Genomic DNA, 19,966 nt, shown 5'->3' with positions numbered 1-19,966 from the left:
TTGATTTATTTGGATCTCTAATGTGTACCATTTTCCCACTAAGTATGTGTGATTGCCATTGCCTTATCACAATTATGATAGAGTACGAGATGAGAGAATACTTTTTCTTTGCTAAGTATGTGGACAGTGTTGCTGCTAGTGATTGAAAAGCTGCTGCCTTTCCTGGTTTTGGATGGTTGTGTTTGAATTGCAGACGAAAGGGGCTCTCTGCCCGTGCTCTACAGTTAGATGCATGGTTTAAAGGAGTCTCCATAAATCATTGGTTATAATATAGCTATCTGTAGCTATTTATTCTTCCCACTTGGATAAAATTTTCTGTGTGGATGATGTTCACATCCGTGCTTAACAGAAAGTTTAGTGGGGTGTTTGGATGCCAATTTAATTTGTGTTGTTATGCTGTGGGAAAAAATGCTGGTGTGTTTGCTGCTGCCTCAACTGTGTGCTGAAACGCTCACCTGAACAACCAACCAAGAGTGGTGTGTCTTGGTGAAAACCTTTCTCTGGCGGAGATGCGCAGGTGTAAATGCAGAAAACAGTGACAGAGAAGGCAGCGGATCTAGAAGTGGTTGATGGTTTTGCCCAGTCTTGAGGAGATGTGTGCATGGTTTGGTAGGTTAGCAGTCGCTGCTTCATGCATGTTTGGGTGTACATGTTCTTGTTTTCAAGTGACTCTGATGGGGGAGGACTGAGAACAGCTCAGAGAGGAGAATGAGCTACGTACGCCTGAAACAGGGAGCGAAGTCTTCATTTTATACTTTTTAAAATAAAGGCTGCTTTTGCCCCATCAGTTGTGGGGTAGCCTGGGCTAAAACAGCTCCCGGTTTTCCCAGTCAGAGCAGCCCCTGGGGACATAGTTAGAGCACGAAGAGGCCCGTGGAGTGAGTTCATCTAATGTGCTCTGGATGTGTCGCAGCCTCTCCCCGCGGGCTGCGCCAGGCAGGGGCTGAGCCAGGGCTGGGACCCCTCGCCTGCGCGGCGGGAGAGCTCCGGCAGCTGAGCCTGGCTTAAGGCAGTGATGCGCTCCGCACTGAGCCGCTGAGATGTATTTTCCTGCCAAAAGTATTTGCCTACTGCTCAGAAATAGGAGTGAGAATCTTTTAAGCTCTTTATGAACTTGTGAAACAAAACCCATAGAAAATGTTTGATATTATAAAGAAGGATCAAATTTTAATATTTCGACAGTGACCTTGAGAATAGGAAGAATAGTGGTTCAACAGAATTCTGCTAAGAGTAAGCAATATGCTAAGTTATTGGAGCCATGATGAGACTCCACCTTTTTTTTTTTTTTTTTCAAACCATTGATGTTTAGAAAACAATACAAATAAACTTGAGCTGAACAACTGTGAAAACTGAGTAACTGATGTGAAATCTATTAGCAAGTATTGTACTCCTTTAAAAGCAGAAACAGCTTGAGCTGTTCAGCTGACAAATGTTCAGCAGGTCAGTTCCCAGCAGCGCAAAGTTACTTTTGGTTCAGAAAGGAATAAAAGCTGTTATTTACCCCATGAGGTTGGAGGTGTGTTTGGGACACAGAGCTCTGGCAGCTCAACTCTGAACTGGGCCATGGGAGGGGAGAGGGCGACTACTGTCATCAGCAACAGAAACATCAACAGTGGGGACGAGTCAAAGCACTGATTCAAATGACCCTGAAACCGGGAAGAGCTTGAATACAGGCTTTGACTTTAGTGCTGTCCTTTATCTGGGTAAGCAGCATTGGTGGGGTGCTGATTTCTGATGGTTTCAGGAATAATGTTCTCCTGCATTGCCCTGCTCAGTAGTGACCTTGGGGCGGTGGATCAGAGGACATACTGAAATCTCTTGAAATCTCTTTAGCAGGGTTGCAAAAATATGCTTGGAAGCACAATGGTCCAGAGACAAAAGAGAGGAATCGTTTGTAAGATGGGGCAACAGCTTCTAATTAGATCAAGAGATAGAACTGAAGAAATGGACCTACTTTTGGATATATCCTTTGGGCTTCCTCAAATAGTTGATGGTGGGAAGTAGGGAATTTTGCTATTCCATTTCTATTGTGGTCTATTTTGCTTCCTTTTAATTTTAGATGTCTGTTCAGGAGGAAGCATTACTTATTTTATATGCACTTTGTCAGTCAAGCAAGTCACTTTTTCTTAGATGGAAGTTGTGTTAATATATCTCTTCCATTTGCATAGGCTTTTAGGAAAAAAACAGACCAAACACCTAAAATTTTGATTGCATTTTGCTTCACACAGCTTCAGACCAAGTTTACTTTACTATTACTATGTACCCTGGCAAATTACTTCCCATTGTAATCTAATTTTCATGTCACTTTGAATAGTTGGTGGTTTTATATGCAGCAAATCATACATCATTATTAAAATTACCTTTTCTATTGAGGTTTACATTTGCTAAAAACACTAGAAACTAACTAAAAAATAAAAGTAACAAGTTTTTTAAAAAGCAGAGAGTTGTAGTTGACAAGTTAGACTAAAAGTGGCATTTTTAACGCAAATGTGTTCTGTTCCAGTACAAAGACTACTTTGATTAACACTGCCATCATTATTTGTTTAATCACTAGATTTACATTAGCGTACTCAGTAGTACTGGCCTAAACTAAATTGTTATATATTTTTGCAGGAAATTATTACAACAGCATGTTTTTGGAAGTGTTTATGATATTTTTCTAGTGCTTTCACTGCACTGAAATGTAGTGAATAAAAGCAATAAGCAAAATACTTGCTAAAACACTTATGTGAGTCCCCATCAATGCAGTATCAGAAAATCAGAGCAGGAGTCTTAAATTAGTTTGGATTTTGGGTGGTGATAAGAAGTGAGACAGAAGTTCACAGAGGATCTAGCATAGTAGTCATGTGTAAAACACTTTTACGTCAATGCCAATATTTCAATTTTTCTGGAGGAAGTTGTTCTTAGGAATTAAAATCTATTGCCTTCTGGTCCAGGAAGATACTGGCAATCTCACTGAAAAGACCAACAAAGAACAAGTCATGAGCATTACTAATGATGTTTCATGTTCTATGAGTATCTGTCCATGTATCTATGAGTATCTGGTCTAGGACCCTCATCTCTTCACACTTGAGCTGTTGAAAAGCTATCAGTATGGGAGAACAATTTCCGTTCTGTGCCCTAATCAGTCTGGATTTGAATCAGTGGTTTAGAAATCAAAGAGTCTGTGTTCTCTAACCAGTTTCCTGCACTGTTTAGTTATCCTAAAAAGATATTTTCCACTAGAGCAGAACAGAAAATTAGAAGAAGACATAACAGAATTTGTAAAGAGTAAGATTGAAAGGAAGATCTGAGCATAATGAAGTAAAGATAAGTGAAATAATTATTGTAAATTTCTTCCCTGATTGGAAAAAAAAACCAGTTTGTCCAGAAAGCCAAAGAAAGAAGTGCATTGATATAGCATCCTCACAGCCTTTTCACAGACTTTATCCTCTAAATAACATCATAACTATTCACCAGATAATGCTGTGTATAGAAACTGGGAGTTAGCCAAGTGCTCGATTCAGTCTCCTCACTAAGCATCACCCTTATATCTGCACTTGAGGAATATGAACAGCAAATGGCCTTTAAAAGCAAATGAAAGAAAGCAAGAAAATAGGAGCTAATGGCAATGCACAGGTACCACCCATATTATTACAATATATACATGTGAAAATGCCCCTAGTGCCTAGCAAACTTTGAGCAAGAGATGCCAGTGAGAGCCCTCGGTAGGAGAGCAACAAGTCTCGATTGTTCTGGTGTCACTGTCAGCACAGATAGTGTTGACTGGCTAATTCCCAATTTCTGTACATAAAAAGCCCATCTTTCATCAGAATTTCTCAGAAGGTCTTTTTTCAGCTAATGCTGGCAGGCAGGTGGACTGCCGGTACAGGGGGACGTCCGTGGCTTGGGATGGGGTAGTTCTGACAATGTTCCAGTATAGATAGTGTATCTGACTCACCTTTTTCTGTGCAGCAGCATCTGTACCCAGGGAAGCAGCTCTATGGCTGCGCAACAGCTGAGCCCGTAAGAGGACTTGTCAGTACAGACAACTGAGCAAATGCCCAGTAATCGGGGTGCTCTCACGTGAAACCGCTACCCCCTTGATTTGCTGCTGATTTGGAAAACCACTTTATGGCAACGTAGGCAAACAGGGGAGATGGCAGATAGCCTGTGTCCATTTGAAACTGTTGGCAGAGACCTGAAAGCATTTTAATGTGGATTTTTAACCTCTCCCTTTCCTGTCAAACAGTACTGTCACCCATGTGGACTTCAAGATACGTGTTGAGTCTGGCAGGCTTGTCCACTGTGTCTGTGTGTGCGTGGTTTGGTACCTGACACAGCTTCTCTGAGTTCATTAGCAACAGGCATCTGGATTGCCTCTGTTCAGAGGTTTAGGAATGAATTGTAAACTGCTGCTCCCTGCAATTTTAAAATAACAAACCCATACAAAACGAGATCTTTGCCAAGCCAGAGGCAACCAGGAGGAAACTTCTGGCTTGCCAGATTTCTCACACACCTGTCCCTTCGAAGTCAGCATGTCAGATTGCAGAGAAAGGCTTTGCTACTGTTAGTTTTGTTAAACATTAATGCTGGTTTCCGCCCTTTAAGCATACAAAGGGACAGAGGTTTGACAAACGCACTTGGATCATGTGTCATTTGTTGCTTGACAAGTGAGCAGGCAGTGCTCAGGAAGCACGGAGTCTACGGCAGGGCACAAGGGACTGAGAACAGAATTCCTCTGTGTCCATTCTGCATCTTTCCAGGAGGGAAGAGCTTCTGAGTAAGTCTGGGATCAATAGGCTGAAGTGATCGCAGTGATGGATAGTTGCGTGCTTGTCAGAGACATGAGAGAAGGAAACTAAATAAAGCAGAAGTGAAGAGCATGAAGTGCCATAGCACTGAACTCTTTAATGTCTTTTCCTGTAACCAGTTTTGCAGTAGATGGGCTTTCTACTTCTAGGCAGGAACTTGACACCAGCCTTCTACTTATTAAACATAGCGATAGGAGTAGCTTTAATTTCCAGAGTTTACAGCTCTGATATAGGACAAGGGACTTTGTGAGACTAAAACTTGTTTTTACAGCGCCTGTCTTCCCCTCCTCCCCCTACCTTTCTTGCTCTCAGACAGAACCTAATTTCTCTGCCTGGCTAAATGCATGTTTGTTGTCTAGTCTGATGAGATTCGATTTTTTCCTCTTTAGTTCTTAAAGGTGATTTTTGAGTTATGCAGCAGTATTCATACCCATGTATTCTACCACTGTTCTTCCGCGCCCGCCCCTGGCCCCCTTGCTCAGGATATGCCCCTGGATGACAACATGTATGAGGAATGACACCCTTTTTTTTGGCATACTTGGGGTGCATAGTTCGGACATACTAAGCTAAATTTGGTTTTATTGTACAGAAAGTGTTAGTCCCTTAAGGAGAGGCCATACTTATACCTAGGCTGAATATGGCTTAAAATGACTGTGCTTTTCTAAATGCTGGCCAACTGCTGAGATGGAAGCTGGGTGTTAAATGCAGTGTGTTGTGTGTTGTGTTGGGTTTGATGCCTGGTTTCAGTTTTTTTTTAATATGTTTTCTAAGAAATTTACTTTCTGGGGTATGAGACAGCTTGAGGTTTTTTTCCACTGAATAAGTTAGCAGAAGTCTTATGGGTTTGTGCTTTTCAAGAAAAAAAGTCAGTATTGCTGGCCAAAGTCTGTAGGGCTCTGAGGGATGTAACTTAGGGTCAGAATCTGGACTTCAATTTGTTGCTTCAAATATTCATTAGTTGAGAGCCCATGAGTTACTGCAAGGAGGTTGTTGTTATTTTTTGTAGTCTTCAGAGAGCAAATGTTTTCACAGCTGATGAGCTTATAAAGATGCTAGTTGCTTTTTCTTGCTGCCTTATATACAGATGTTGGTATTGCCTCATTTGCTCCATAACACTTTCATTTTCTTGATGCTTTGTCTGATGATATCTCTGTATCTTCCTGTTGGCACATGAGGTTTATGTTTGTCTCTGTCCTGAAAGGAAAGGATGAGTGATAGAAATGTCTACTTGCTTTTAGTTGCTCTAAGTTAAATTTTAGTTGCCCCAAATTAAGTAAAACTTGCAGTTCCTTGTTGCTGTGCAGCATTCCAGTTGTATGCCTGTGGTAGCAAACTTTTTCATCCTCAGGATTATAATACATGCAAATTCCCTCATAAGATATGAACATTAAAAATGTATTGGCCAGCTCCTTTTACAACCTAATAGGCCAACAGAAGAGTGTAAAACTAAATCCCAGAGTTCGATAAGAAGCCAAGGTCTTGTGAGAATTAAATGTTTATAAAGGATATATAAATCCCCCAGATGTTATCCTGATTCCAAATTTAGACTTGAGATCTCACAGCTCTTATAGGTGTGGTGGTGAAATTTGGTCTGTGAGGCTCATTTCAGCTGCATGAGTAATGTACACGTTTATGTTACCCTTGATCACAGTGAAGAAAGTGATGGGGAGTGTCTTTCCCTGATCTAACTCTGTTCCTATTGACAGTTATGGTCAGTAGAAAGCAGAGAGAAGGCAATGTCTGAATCTTTTGGAAAGTTTCCTTTAGATCATGTTTTGAATATTGGTGTGTTCAGTGATCGAGCACTGGCTGATTTCCCTTTTGTTAATATTCAGTGAAACTGAATTAGGGCCAGATGTAGCCTGTGGTCAAGTTAAATTTGGCCTTGTCTGGACACTTAGGTAAATAAGTATGATAGCAGCAAGCATTGCAAGTCATAGCTTGCCTTTTTTTTTTTTTTTTTTTTTTTTTTTTTTTTTTTTAATTTATGTGTGTCTGCCAACAGATTGGGAAATAAATAGATCAAAGATTTTTTTCAAAGTTGTGTTCAACTGAAAAAACCCCAACAACTCTGCACTGGCAAAGTCCTTCATGTGACACTCAGTTGTGGGTATGCCCAACGCATTTCCTCGTTTTCTTGGCTTGTTTAGCTAAACAAAGTAGAATGAAGCATAGAGTAACCAGCCAGATACAGTAACCAAATTTAATTTTCTGTGCAAATGTTGTTTAGACTGAAACTTTGTTTTTCTTGTGTGCATTTGCACCAGGTCAATGCCTTAAGTCTACCCATAACAAGTTTTGCATTAGTTTGCATCTTTTGTGACTTCTCTTTAGTAACTCTTGATTTGTGCTGACATAAGCCAGAAGAAAATCAAACCCCAATTCATAGATATTTAAAGGAAGTGAATGAAAACAGGACATCCATGAAACTGAAAGAAAATTCCCTCTTAAAGTCAAGCAAAGTATTCAATTTCTTCTTAATCTGTAGAAATCTATGCACACTCTATTGTGTACCAAGGGTCATGTTTGTCTGTCGTAGCTGGAATTTATTTTGCATTCAAGAAGGTCAGAGCTACTAAAGAAAATTATGTTGATAAGAGAGTCCAGGGTTGTAATCCTTCAGATCTTTCCTCCTTCAGAGGCAGGATGCAGCCTCCAAAGATGAGACACATATACTCAATTAACATGTCCCGGGTAGACTCTTACTGTGTATTTTATGTTATTTCACCTGTAGTTATATGCCTTTGCTCCTCTCACCATAGTGTCTGTAAAACATAGAGTGTATCTGTGAATATCAGGCAGTGCAGCTGTGGTCTTTTATATAGGTTTGGATGAGTTGTTTATGATGATACGAGGGACATTAGCTCACAAATGCTTCAAGTGCATGGCAAGTCAGAGTTGGGTTGGAAAGGCTGTACTCCGACAGGGCTGATGTTGAGGTTGCTCTGGATTCACAGAGATAATGCAGAAGCTTCTCTTCTGCTGTGATTTAAAAATTTATTTTAATTTTACTTTAATGTTTATTTGATTTTATTTCCTGTGCAGTGCAGATAAGTCCACAAGCAGCACAGACATTTTCAGATCTTTTCAGTCACTTTGTTGTTATCCTGTTGTGACATACTGTATTTTCTCCAGGTGTCTCAGGCCTCAAACTTGCTGGATTGTGATATTAGTATTTGAAATGATGATATAAATTAAGAATGCCTGTTTCATAGGAGACAGATGGATAATGGTTTTCAGTTTTATAACCTGCTCTTTTAGAATGCTTTCTCTTGGTGTTAAATAAGCTACTTTACAAAACCAGAAAAGTGGAAAAAGCAAATCTCGTCAGAAAGACTTAACTGGACGTTGGCAGCATACTGGGGACTGGAGCGAAGCTGGTGGGTCTGGAAGGAAAATGTGGATAGTGGTAGGAGAGTCAAAGAGAAGATTTTGTATTTGTTCTGAAAGCTACTTCTCTGAGTGGATGAGATTGAGAACGGTTGTTAAAGATGGGATAGAGTCCTGAATTCCCATTCTTTGTCTGTCCCTGTTAGATATTTATTCTTAGGTCTATGTGATGATGTTTTTCATGGCCTAGAAGTTGATTTATATGTAAAGCAAGGAAACCAGGCTTGGCTGTATTCTGGATTAGTGTGCAGCCAGGACTCATGACTTTTTGGCTTCCAGTTCAGTTCTTTTCCCTTTGGGTATAGAGTATTTCAGTAAAGTATACAGTGACCTCGTAAAGTTTTCTGACTTTTCAGAGCAGAAAAGGGATAAACCTATTTACAGCAGTTTTTCCAAACAAGAATTCCAGACTTGGAGGTTGCCAAACCCAGAATGGCCTCAGATATGTTAAAACCTAAACACTGCAATTTATAAAGATAATTTTTAACCCTTCCCAAATTACGTGCATGTAGGTGTAGAAAACTTGCAAAGCTCTGGCAGAATTAATTTCACAGAGTTTATTGCTTTGAGATTCCAGGGCAGATAAACAAGCATGTTGAAAAATCACCTATGCTTTGAAAAAACAAAGTTGAGAGCTTCCATGTGCAGTGGGATTTTGAATAGTCATGTTTAGACATGCTGGTAAAGAACAAGTTTCAAAGACTGGCAGGTCTTAAATAGACAAATAAGAACTTTTGCATTCTGCCTGATTTAAAGAAAATGCTGTCATTTGCTGTGTTGCCACTCTCTCCAGCAAAACTCCCAAGATCTTAAGAAAGCAGATGAGACTTAAACATGTTGAACCATTTCCAGAACATCATAAAAATAAGTAACAGTGGAGATATAACAGTGGAATTATCTATTGCATAAATTTTTATTCAGAACATATTATGGGAAAAGAGTAACTGTAAGGGAGGCTTCCACTTTTCAGTTTTGAATGATATTATTTTTTTGAGGAGAAAAGGAGAGAGGGTCCTATTAAACCAGTGCACTGTACTTCAGTGGAAAAGAGTGGTGGGCTCTGATATTTCAGTTCTTGCTTTTGATATTTTCCATGTGCAGTCAGCTTCTGATCACTGTGATGGAAAGTACAGCACAGACTAGTCAATCTTCTGTGCTTTGGGCAGTCATTTGTATCTGAACAGAGAGGGTGAAAAAGATTTAAACATGTCATTGTTTAAAAACCACCCTGCACTTGCCTTGTAACAGAGCAGAAGAGTGCCATAAACCTAGAGTGGCAGGCAGTCTAGCCATCTTAGTCTAGATAATTTTACAATTTCCTGTTATCTTCTTCACCCTTAGAAATTTGTTGGCAAAGGCACGTACCTAGTGCACATTGATTGATCACATTTTATTTTACAGTAGTTTGTCATTGTCGCATTTTCTTGCTGTCTTTGCTTTGCAGATCTAGTCTAATTCAAGTATTTAGGATCTGACTCATCAACTTTGATTTATTTGCCCCTTTTTTTTGTACAGTTGTAGAGCATAGTTGCCACTTCACGTAATTTACTTTGGCAGAAAGACTCCCGAATTTCACTGGTGTAAATCAGACATTTTGCCTCTAAGCTGTAAAAACACAGTTCAACTGCAGTCAGCTGAGGTTCTGTGTACTTCTCTTCATGAACTGACTGCAAAGACCTAGAGGTCTGGAGGGGTTTTATACGCAGGAATTCACCACAGCACTCTCATGAATGCATCTCATGATTGTTATCATTAACTCAGTACTTCTTGGAAGCACAGAAACTGGAGCTTTTAAAAACAGCACACAGAGCTTGATCTTTTTTTTTTGTTTGTTTGTTTCACAGGCCTAGTGGCCTGTCATTTTGGTAACTAGTTCTGATATGGTCTTAATTTCTATTTAAATAGAAAGTATCAAAATTCCTTGGGGGGCAAAAAATTCAGAAGTACAAACAAAAATAATTGGTGTTTCTCTTTTTGTTTTATCATTAAACATTTTGTGATATTCATCCACTTTGATTTTGTTGCCTCATTCCCTCTAAATGCTGGGACTTTTCCATCAGTAGCATATGTTCATGAGAGTGAGCCTATTTCAAACAGTTTTATAATGCAAAATCACTTTTCAGTTTGGAAATTATTTTCTGTCTTGTTTTTGTCACAATCCCGAAGACAACAGTAAAGGGAGAGAGACTATCTGGAATACAAATTTTTGGGGATTTTGAGCCGTACTCCTGGTGAGAGCTTAGAAATCCTAAAGGGTCTGGGGGAAGAGGGATTTTTCTGTTGCCTCTTACATCGCTTTCCTTTCCAAGCGAGAGGCAAGATATGGCAAGTTGTACTACTTGCTTCATTACCAAGTTGAATCAGCTCAAAAACCACCTTACTACCGAGTGCAAAAAGTTCACCTCCTTTACTCACCATAAACTCTAATTTAGATTTAAGATAGTTACATATCATCAGTAGCTATCTACTTGAGTTGTGTAGAAAAATTACAACACTGTATGCTATGCCAGAGTGCAGAATAGGTTGTAATAGGAAGGTTAACGGCCAAACAAAATTGGATTTAAATTCAGTAGCTCAGGAGGTCCCTTTTGTCTGGTCTTAATGTTCCCATAATCCCTAGTTACAAGGAGTAACAGTAACATTAATTTTGAAGTCCTTTTCTACTCCTCATACAAATAATACAATGAAAATGCAATTTGTCTTCTTTGATGTAGTATGCAAAGCAGTTGTCTAAGCCTAGATGCTCATTTATGTTTGAAAAGAAAATATCAAAACTCAAAGTATCATCAGTATGTGGGGTCTTCTTGGGCCTTCTCAGCTAAGCAAAAAAGTAATTTCATACCATGTTGTGGTGACAGTTGTGTGTTTGACCCTGATGCTAACTACCTAGTAACGCAGTTAGACCAGTCTGACTACCTGCATGTCCCTGGTTTGCTGTTGCTGCCTTACAGGAATGCCTTGCTGAGTGCTCTGCAGCAGTCAGTTACTGCCTTTCGGTCTCCACTGGTGAGGATGTAGTTAGGTGAGGAAATGCAAGGAAGTGGCATGGTGTCACAAGCAAATTATGCTGAATCTTTGCTTCTCTGCCCTGTGGTTTGTGTCATAACTCGTCTCAAAATGCAAACAAACCACTAACTGATAGTGTGTGATAGCTAAAAGTGGTCTTCTCATAGTTCTTTGGTGGAAAGCATAGAGGAAATTATTCCTAGTTCTTGTCTTGAGAGAGGAAGGGGGATTTTTTTTAAGTGTCCCTCAACCTTGCTGCAAAATCATTAAGATGTTTTGGCCTGCTTTGAATTACTCTGCTTTTTTGCACCTGAAGAGGCATGACTAGAAGATTGCTGTACTGCAATACTGTGTTCGGTTTCTGTTTGTGCTAAAGTATTGATTCATACCAGGAGCTTTCACAAGAGCGTGTCTGACAGAGGCAGAATAATACGGTTCTGTTTGTTTGCTGGGTGATTTCCTGGCAGCAATGCCCTTTAGGGTGGTGTGAAACTACTAGTTATAAGGAGCTGACCTACTGAAACTTCAAAAGTCTTCTGTCCAGGTCACAGAAGTAATGACACAGAAACATTGGTTCTGATTTAAGCTTCTGTTGGTCTCCACACATTTTCTCTCCTCTGCCTGCTACGTCATCTCAAGTGGAAGTTCAATGGAAATGAATACCATAGCAAGGTATTACATCATTTCTCAGTAGCAGTGCATCAAAGCATGCATGGTACACATCCATTTTGTTTGCTCAGTAGCCAGAAAGACTAACTAGGTGCCAAAAAGGTGTGGGCTTTACCATTCATTCTGATGGAGTGTTAACAATGGATATTTGAATTCAAAGTGCTTCAAAGGATCATTTTTATGCAATTTCTTGCTTGAGAGAGGTTCTCTATTTAAAGAAAGGAAGATCATCATTAACCATAAAATGTTAATAATTTGTAGTGTTGTATGAAGTAATTTGAAAGTTGGTACTGAGCGTTTCCTAGAGTTCTCTCTTATAAATTTCTGGAGAATTTTGTAGTTACATCATCAATTACCTGAAATCAGGGCAGCTTTAGTGTCCATATCAAAAATGAATTTTGCTGCTCTTGCAAGGAGAAATTTCTGTTGCTTTTGTTTCAGATCTCTGTAAAAAATCACTAGAGCAACAAGAAGCAGGCCAAATCTGCTCAATACACAAACTAATGTGCTTATGGTCACAACTGATTCTGATGTTATTATCATTACTTCGGAACAGGTTAGGTTGTCCTGATTAAATGGCACAGTGCCCTGAGAAAAATCAGGGATAAGCAGAAAGCCTAAATAAAATACTAAGAAAGCAATATTTTTCTAGAAAAGGGGGGAGAAAATCCTGAGGAATAAAACCAGCACCGTGTGAGTTTGCATGAGCTCACCAAACATCAGTGTTACTGTGAAATGACAGGATCTCGTCAACAGGAGCCTGGAAAGGCCCAGTACCTTTTTGTCAACACATTTCTTGCTTTTTTTTTCAGTAAATGGGCTCCCGAGCATGAGCAAGTTGAAGTGGGAAATTCCCTGGATCGGAGAGCCAAAAACTTGTTTTATTATCCTGTAAGCGTTGGTTTAAGCAGGATTTGCAAAACTGAAAGGCTGCTGAGCAGCTTCTGCCAACTTGTCTGTCCTCAGCAGAGGATGATCTCTGCAGTCAGTCCTGACGCTCCAGGAGAGTTAAAACAGTGCTGTGGAGGCTGAGCTGCTTAGCTCAGAGGTCAGAGCAGGGCAGTGGGACTTAGGAGTCCTGTAACTCTTTTAAGGCAAGTTGCTTAACCACACTCCAGTCACCTTTAATCCCTGGTCTGAAATCCAACTTAATATTGTTATTAGTGTTTATAAAAAGTGTGTGGATCATGAATGCAAACTCTTCAATAAATGCACATTCTTACATACTCTGATTTCCAGAAGACTTATAAAGCCAGCTCTTTGGCCAGCGTTCTCGCTGCCTCCTGTTGTTGAAAGCTACCTCATTAAGTTGTGGGAGTTGTCTACACTCATTTCTCTTCTTTTCTGGAGTTGAAATTTGGCAATGGAAGCAGGCAGGAGCTGTGCATCTGCTCAACTGGATCAAAAGGCTCACTGCTTCTGGTACTGATTTGGTCTTGCCCACTTTCAGAGGCATCTCCAGGAATTACATTCCCCCTTTTCTACACACAGTGAAGTGTTAGCACCTGCGTTCTACATTTAGGAGAAGATTAGCGTCTTGTCCAAAATTAGAAGCCTTCTGACTTTTGGGTCAGATACAGGGTGAGGTCTCAGACATTTATGGCACCAAGAACCAGTCCTTCTCCATCACCATAGGTTTTTAGTACAAGTCAGCCTTGCTAGAGGCCTCACAAAGAGGGCAGGCAATAACTTTTTTTTCACAGAAACATAGAATGGTTTGGGTTGGAAGACATGTTAAAGATCACCTAGTTCCAACCCCCCTGCCACGGTCAGGGCCCCCTTCCCCCAGCCCAGGGTGCTCCCAGCCCCGTCCAACCTGGGCTTGAACCCTCCCAGGGAGGGGGCAGCCACAGCTGCTCTGGGCACCCTGGGCCAGCGCCTCACCCCCCCCTCACAGGGAGGAATTTCTTCCTTATATCTAATCTAAATCTACCCTCTTTCAGTTTAAAACTGCTACCCCCTTGTCCTATCCCCATCCACCCTGATCAAGAGTCCCTCCCCACTTTCCCTGTCCCCCCTTTAAGCCCTGGGAGGCTGCTCTAAGCTCTCCCCCAATCCTTCCCTTCTCCAGGCTGACCCCCCCAGCTCTCTCAGCCCGGCCTCACAGGGAGCTGCTCCAGCCCCCCCAGCATCTTCGTGGCCTCCTCTGGCCCCGCTCGAGCAGCTCCGTGTCCTTCTGATGTTGGGGGCCCCAGAGCTGGACCCAGCACTGCAGGGGGGGTCTCACCAGAGCGGAGCAGAGGGGGAGAATCCCCTCCCTGGCCCTGCTGGCCACACTTCTCTTGATGGAGCCCAAGATGTGGTTGGCTTTCTGGGCTGCAAGCGCACAGTGCTGGCTCGTATTCAGTTCATCTTTTCATCTTTTGCTTTGTGATGAGCAGGGTACAAATTTGATCAAAATGATGTGGCAAGCTATTCACTTCTCTTCTTGGCGCAGATGAACTACAGCTCCATGTTACCCGCAGGTGTTCATTGGAACTGGTGTAAGGAGATGGATTTTGATACTAGCCTTTATTAGAGAAAACAATATGAATACATACATTGATCCATGGAAATCATATCTTTATTTGAGAGCAGGTCTGGAGAATTACAGGTTTTGCAAATTAAAATTTTTTTTCTATGTTTGGGTGATGAAAAAAGAAACTGCAGAGGCTGAGTCAGAGTGCAAAGATCAATTGTATCTAGAGTTCAAAATCCTATAGAGTGTGACTGATACTATCAGTTTTCTCCTACTGTGGATAATTCTGCTGATTTCTCAGGGAACAATTCACAGCAGCAAAGCTAAACATGGTCTAGAGGGCTGGAAACCACCTCTCAGATTCTGTCTGCTCCCCTTACTATGCAACCAGGATTCCCACCAGGAAGGTAGTCTCAGGGTCTATGACCTGTTCACAAGAAATTATAGGCTGCTTGGCAGGTGATTTGCCTTTGAAACTGCAGTTCACTGCTGACTTGCCAGTTGGTTTGAGCGCTGCACACCCTAAGGCCATGTTTTGGAAGAATATCCTTATCGGATAGGCAATTGGAGCAACTTAGTCCAATGTGTTTTGTGAAATGCTGATATTCTCAAAGAAATGACATTTCCCAGAAAGAAGGTGCTGTTCAAGTGAACTTGTTAAGAAACCTAAACTTGATTCCGTAATCTTTATTTACATTATTTATACATAATATTTTCAAGCTGTGTGTAATGATATGCTTTGTAAGGTGCTACCTGTATCATTGTGTATGTAGAAAACTTCAATAAAAATGTTTTGCTTCACAATCTTTGTATGGAAGATTTCAAATTATTTATTTTTTGTCTCTGTCCAGTAATACTAGTTTCAAAGTCTCTGGAACTATTGTCCTTTCAAGAGAATAATCAAGAGAATAAGATTTCTTGGGGAAGGACCATTTTATTATCCACTGATTAGCTTTTGGACTTTTTTCATTGTTACTTGTCACTGTCCTTTAGAGAACACATGTCTGAAGCCATACAGACAAAGCTTTGTTTCTTTTTCTTGTTGAATTATTCCTATAGCTTCCATCTGGATTACTTAGGTTTACTGTATAATGCAATGTAAATCAGAATCTTCTTCTTAACTGTGGTATCCTAAGTACTTAACAGCATACATCTGCAGAGAGCCTGTTGCTCTGCAGCCCCAATCTCGCATGGTGGAAGTGGGTGAGAGTTTTGTAACTGAGTTCAGGGGTTTCCAGATGGAGCCCTGAGTGCAGTTACCTTACTGGGGACCTGGGATTCCAAGAATGGCTCATATCTCTAAGAAGAGACATTGTACAACTTCTGCAGGTTATGCAAATCATGCATTTCCCCTTTTCCTTCTCTTCTGATGAGTCACCAAACCTTCTCCTGACACTGAAAACAACTGAAAAGATGTTTCTTAGAGTGTAAGGAGATGAGGGACTATGCCTATGGTATTCTCTATATAGAGTTCAGAGGCAGAGAGGATTGTCAGCATGTCTTGCATCTCTGCTGTCCCATTACTGACTTTACCCCAGTCATTTTGTATTTTATTCTTGCTATTGTCAATGCAGATTATAATTTAGAATCTAACAATTACGTTTTAACATGCTAAAGCATTCTGCATGGCCTCTTTGCAGGATCAGTCCCTATTCCCTAGCTGAATCCTGACAGTGGATTTTGCCAACATGCAGCTTCAAATCTGCTGTGGAAGCTGTAGTAAAACATGTAAAATACACTTCCACCAGGTCATACTTGTTTCATTGAGAGAAATGTCAGTGCAGCTCTGGAGCAGGCCTGCACAACACACAGGAACTACAGGAGCATGTTCTCAAGTTTAAGCTAAAGAAATGTTAAGAACAATATAAAATTTATGATTTTGGTATTAAACTGAAGAGATTGAAACAGGACAAACGAGAACAATGAAGAATCAGGGCACCCCACCAGGTCTGAGGAGGCTGATTTAGGTTGCTTCTTCAGGCACTGTAAGGGTCTGTAGGCCAAGATAATTTGAGGAAATTCACTACAAATTCTATGCTGCAATAACCAACCAAAACCAATCATCACCTGTCACCTGCATTTGATCTTCTGAAATCTCTTATGACACCTGTCTGAAGCTGTGTAGAATAGCAGGAAATTTAACTTCTAAGATGAGAAGAGTGTATTCAAACATGCAACCTTTCTGTCCTGAAATGAGGAAGCTTTAAGCAGTTTTTGGTGAAGTATTTGCCATTGTCTTTGGCATGAGATCTCTTTTTTTCTATGGGCACGCTTATTTTTCAAAATAATGAAGAAACAAAAATCACCAAGCAGTGCAACTTCTGTGCCAAAAAGGCTTGATTATCACAGGACTCTGAAAAAGACATAAGTTCCCCTTTTTGATAATTTGATCATTGTCCTTTTCTGACCAGAACTTTCCTCCTTTGTGATACTTCTCAGTTTTGCTTTCAAAGTATCCACTGTAGGAAGCCAGGAAGAAACCTAATAATTTGGTTTGTGGATGTGTTTGAAGGAGAAGAAAATATCTCCTATGTCAAAGCAAATTTTTCAGAAATTTCCCTAGTGCTCTGGGCTTTCAGATTAATGCACAGAATTTGACATCTAAGCCTGTAGTTGTTGGCTGGCTGTTGGGGAGAAAAAACATATAGCAGCAGGGATCTTCTGTATCTTTTCTCCCTTTGCTATAATGGAGAAATTTGCTCCCATGATTTCTTTTGGTCAGATAATTCTTTCATTTGGGTTTTGTGTGTACAGAACAGTTTATAAAAATACAACTTTTTATCCACAGTCTTCATAAAACAGAACTTAACTGCATATACAAGGCATTACTTTGGGGTCTTTCCTCTTCTTTCAGTACTGTTTGGAACAGAAAGGTTGCTAAGGCAGAATCTTAAAGGAGTCATGATTATTTCTGCTATGGTTTGTATATATGTATTGTGGTAGAGCAGTAAACCCCCTTTTTTTGACATGATTTTGTCTTGATTTTCCTATTGCTGGCTCACTGATGATAAACCAGCTGATTAACATGTTGTTTAATTTTCTTTTGTCTTTTTGTTCTTAAAAGTCTTTGTAACAATGTACAAACCCCCAGTAACAAAGGCTGATTTTGCAAACCATGGCAAAAATTTATTCTGAGGGTTTTTTCCAGGGTAACACTGAAACCTTTCTGTATATTTGATATTCTTCAACACATACTGTGGGCAAATTAGTATGTTTTTTCAGACTGTGATATTCTTTCAATAAGAAATTATTTCTGCTCTTTTTGATACGGAGAATTTAATCTGTTGGCCACAACATCAGACCAAAGACAAAACGGGTCTTTTGATCTTTTGTTTACTGTATAGATCAGGGGTTTGAAGGGCTGTGGCTAAAATACTGCAGCACCTGAGGACAGAGGTACTTTGCTTCAGATGTTATGAATTAAAAGCTGATGTATTTTTAAATTGGTTTGCTCACTGCAACCAGTGAGTAAACTGTGCTCCATGTTGGTCAGGCTTTCCCATTTTTATCGCAGTGGGAATCTTCTCCCTGACAGCTCCCTTTTCCTGCAGAGGGACTTGTTAATTTGGGAGGCCAGGGAGCTATTCTGCTGGAAGTGGTAGATGCCTTCAAGGCAATGGTTCACTATGAGAATCTTTGCTGCCTTTAAACTCGGGAAATTTGGAAAAGCTGGGGGTCAAACAGAGGTGATGAAACTGGCTTTGCACATGCTGAATGCTCTGCTCTCATCAGCTCATCACTGACGTCAGTTAATCGCTGTCACCCCACTGCTCCTGATGCTGTGGCTGAATGGTGTTTGGTGTCTTAGTGATGCACTGGAGTAGTTTTGCAGTATGCAGACATCTTCTGCTTTACCCGCAGCCACAAGAAATTTGGCAAATAACTCTAGTTTCCCCAAGGACTTGATTTTCTATTTCTTTCTGCTTCTAGGTGTCAGTCAGTCTCTCCACCGCCTCTTTTGTCCCCACGAAGAAGTCCAGCCTACCCCCTCAGCGATAGTGAGGACTCTTGCCGCTCTTCTCGACTCACCAAAGTCTCCGGCTCCAGACTGCGCCTCAAGGACTGGAGCAGCCGCACATCTACGCTGCGAAGCACCTCCACGAGCCCATCGGACACTGACTCCCCAAGCCACCCTCTAAAAGCCATCAGTGTGGGTGCTTTGGATAAAAGACTGTCTGTATTCAAGGCTGAGGACCAAAAGGAGGGTCCAAAGGAGGCTCAAGATGGAGACACGATAGGGAGCCATCCTCTCGCCCGGAGCACTCTGTCGTTGGGCACTGCCACCAACTTGAGGAACCTCTCCCTCAGCCGGGCGAGTGTCCGCTCCCAGGCACTGGACATCAGGCAGAAGATCACAGAATGGGAGTGCCGTCGGGAGCCGTCCCCGCGGCTGAGCACGTGTGTGGACAAGAGGGATGCTGGGGAGAGGTCAGGCAGTGAGAGCTGCCCCAGCGTGCTGACCTCTCCCTGCAGCGAGAAGACGTTCGATTTCAAAGGGCTCAGGAGAATGAGCCGAACGTTTTCTGAGTGCTCTTACCCAGAAACGGAGGAGGAGGAACTGCAGGACAGGGATTCCTGCCATCGATTTGAAAAGAGACCAGGCAGGAGCGAGCCTCCTTCTGCTGCATTCCTCAAGGGCCATGTGAGGAAAGAGTCCTCTGCTGTGCTCAACAGAATACAGAAGATCGAGCAGGCACTGAAAGAGCAGCCGGGCAGAGGCCTCCCCCAGTTACCGAGTAGCTGTTACAGTGTTGACAAAGGGAGAAAAAAGTCTGTGACTCTGAGTACTGTGGAGGGACTGAGTGAAACCCTAAGTGATAGCAAAGGAGGGAGTGTTATTTTGGGGAGTGAACCAGAAACACCTACAGAGGCTGAGAAAAGCAGTAAGACAAAACAGGGGGTTCCTGGAAACTCGGCTGACCCTAAACTGCTGCTTGAAAGCCCAGCTAACACCGCGGTGAACCCTGTCCCCAAGCCCAAACGCACCTTTGAATACGAAGCAGACAAAAACCACAAAAGTAAACCAAGCAATGGCCTACCTCCATCACCTACACCTGCTGCTCCTCCTCCCCTCCCGTCCACCCCTGCACCCCCTGTGACCAGAAGGCAGAAGAAAGACTCGCGCTTTCACAGAAAATCCCAGAATAGGTAAAATTCAAGGAAATGTCTTGTAGTCAATCTTCAAATAAATAAATGTGCTGTATTTTAAATTAATAATGTTTTAAATTCTCCCTCTAATGCAATGCTTTTGACCTGAGAAGTGCTAGGAATTGCATGTAAGACAACTATTTTTTCTGCTGGACTGAACTGATACAATACCTTTACCTGGCTACAGTTTTGGAGTTCTCCAACCTGCATTCCTCAATCCCTGGAAAAGGCTCTAGATCATGTGTGCTAAAGGGTATCTTGCTCATTTTGGCACATAAGCCCTTACTTGATATTTTTAATGGAACATAATTTCATTATCCTCCAGTAGCGGGACAATAGCTGTTTTGTTATAGTTCTGTCTGCCTGTTCACTGCAAAACATACCTGTGGAGAGTTTGTGTTTCCAAAGCTTGTTATCACAGCAGTTTTGTCGGTTTTATACAATGTTGATGATTTTATTTGACTTAGTGCTTAGAAATGTTGTCCTAAGTTACTGTCAGCAG

General features: G+C 41.3%; 1 protein-coding gene across 9 annotated transcripts in view; it reads left to right on the top strand.

Moving 5' to 3' along the window:
* Positions 1 to 19,966, top strand: part of DENND2B (DENN domain containing 2B) — a 171,655-nt gene that overhangs the window by 83,243 nt on the left and 68,446 nt on the right. For 7 of the 9 annotated variants that reach the window (XM_042785699.1, XM_042785698.1, XM_042785700.1 and 4 more), the window contains one exon: positions 18,247 to 19,464. The exons of 1 other annotated variant lie outside the window; for it this stretch is intronic. In XM_042785699.1, the coding sequence (XP_042641633.1) occupies positions 18,247 to 19,464 (1,218 nt within the window). Of the gene's footprint in view, positions 1 to 4,692; positions 4,763 to 18,246; positions 19,465 to 19,966 lie in introns of those variants that run through there. One more of the 9 variants, XM_033006837.2, reaches the window with a different exon arrangement.

This window comes from Tyto alba, unplaced genomic scaffold (assembly GCF_018691265.1).
Source record: "Tyto alba isolate M040663 unplaced genomic scaffold, T.alba_DEE_v4.0 Super-Scaffold_8, whole genome shotgun sequence".
Classification (NCBI taxonomy): Eukaryota; Metazoa; Chordata; class Aves; order Strigiformes; family Tytonidae; genus Tyto; species Tyto alba.
Note: the sequence above shows the minus strand (reverse complement) of the source record. Positions and strands in the feature narration are given on the sequence as shown.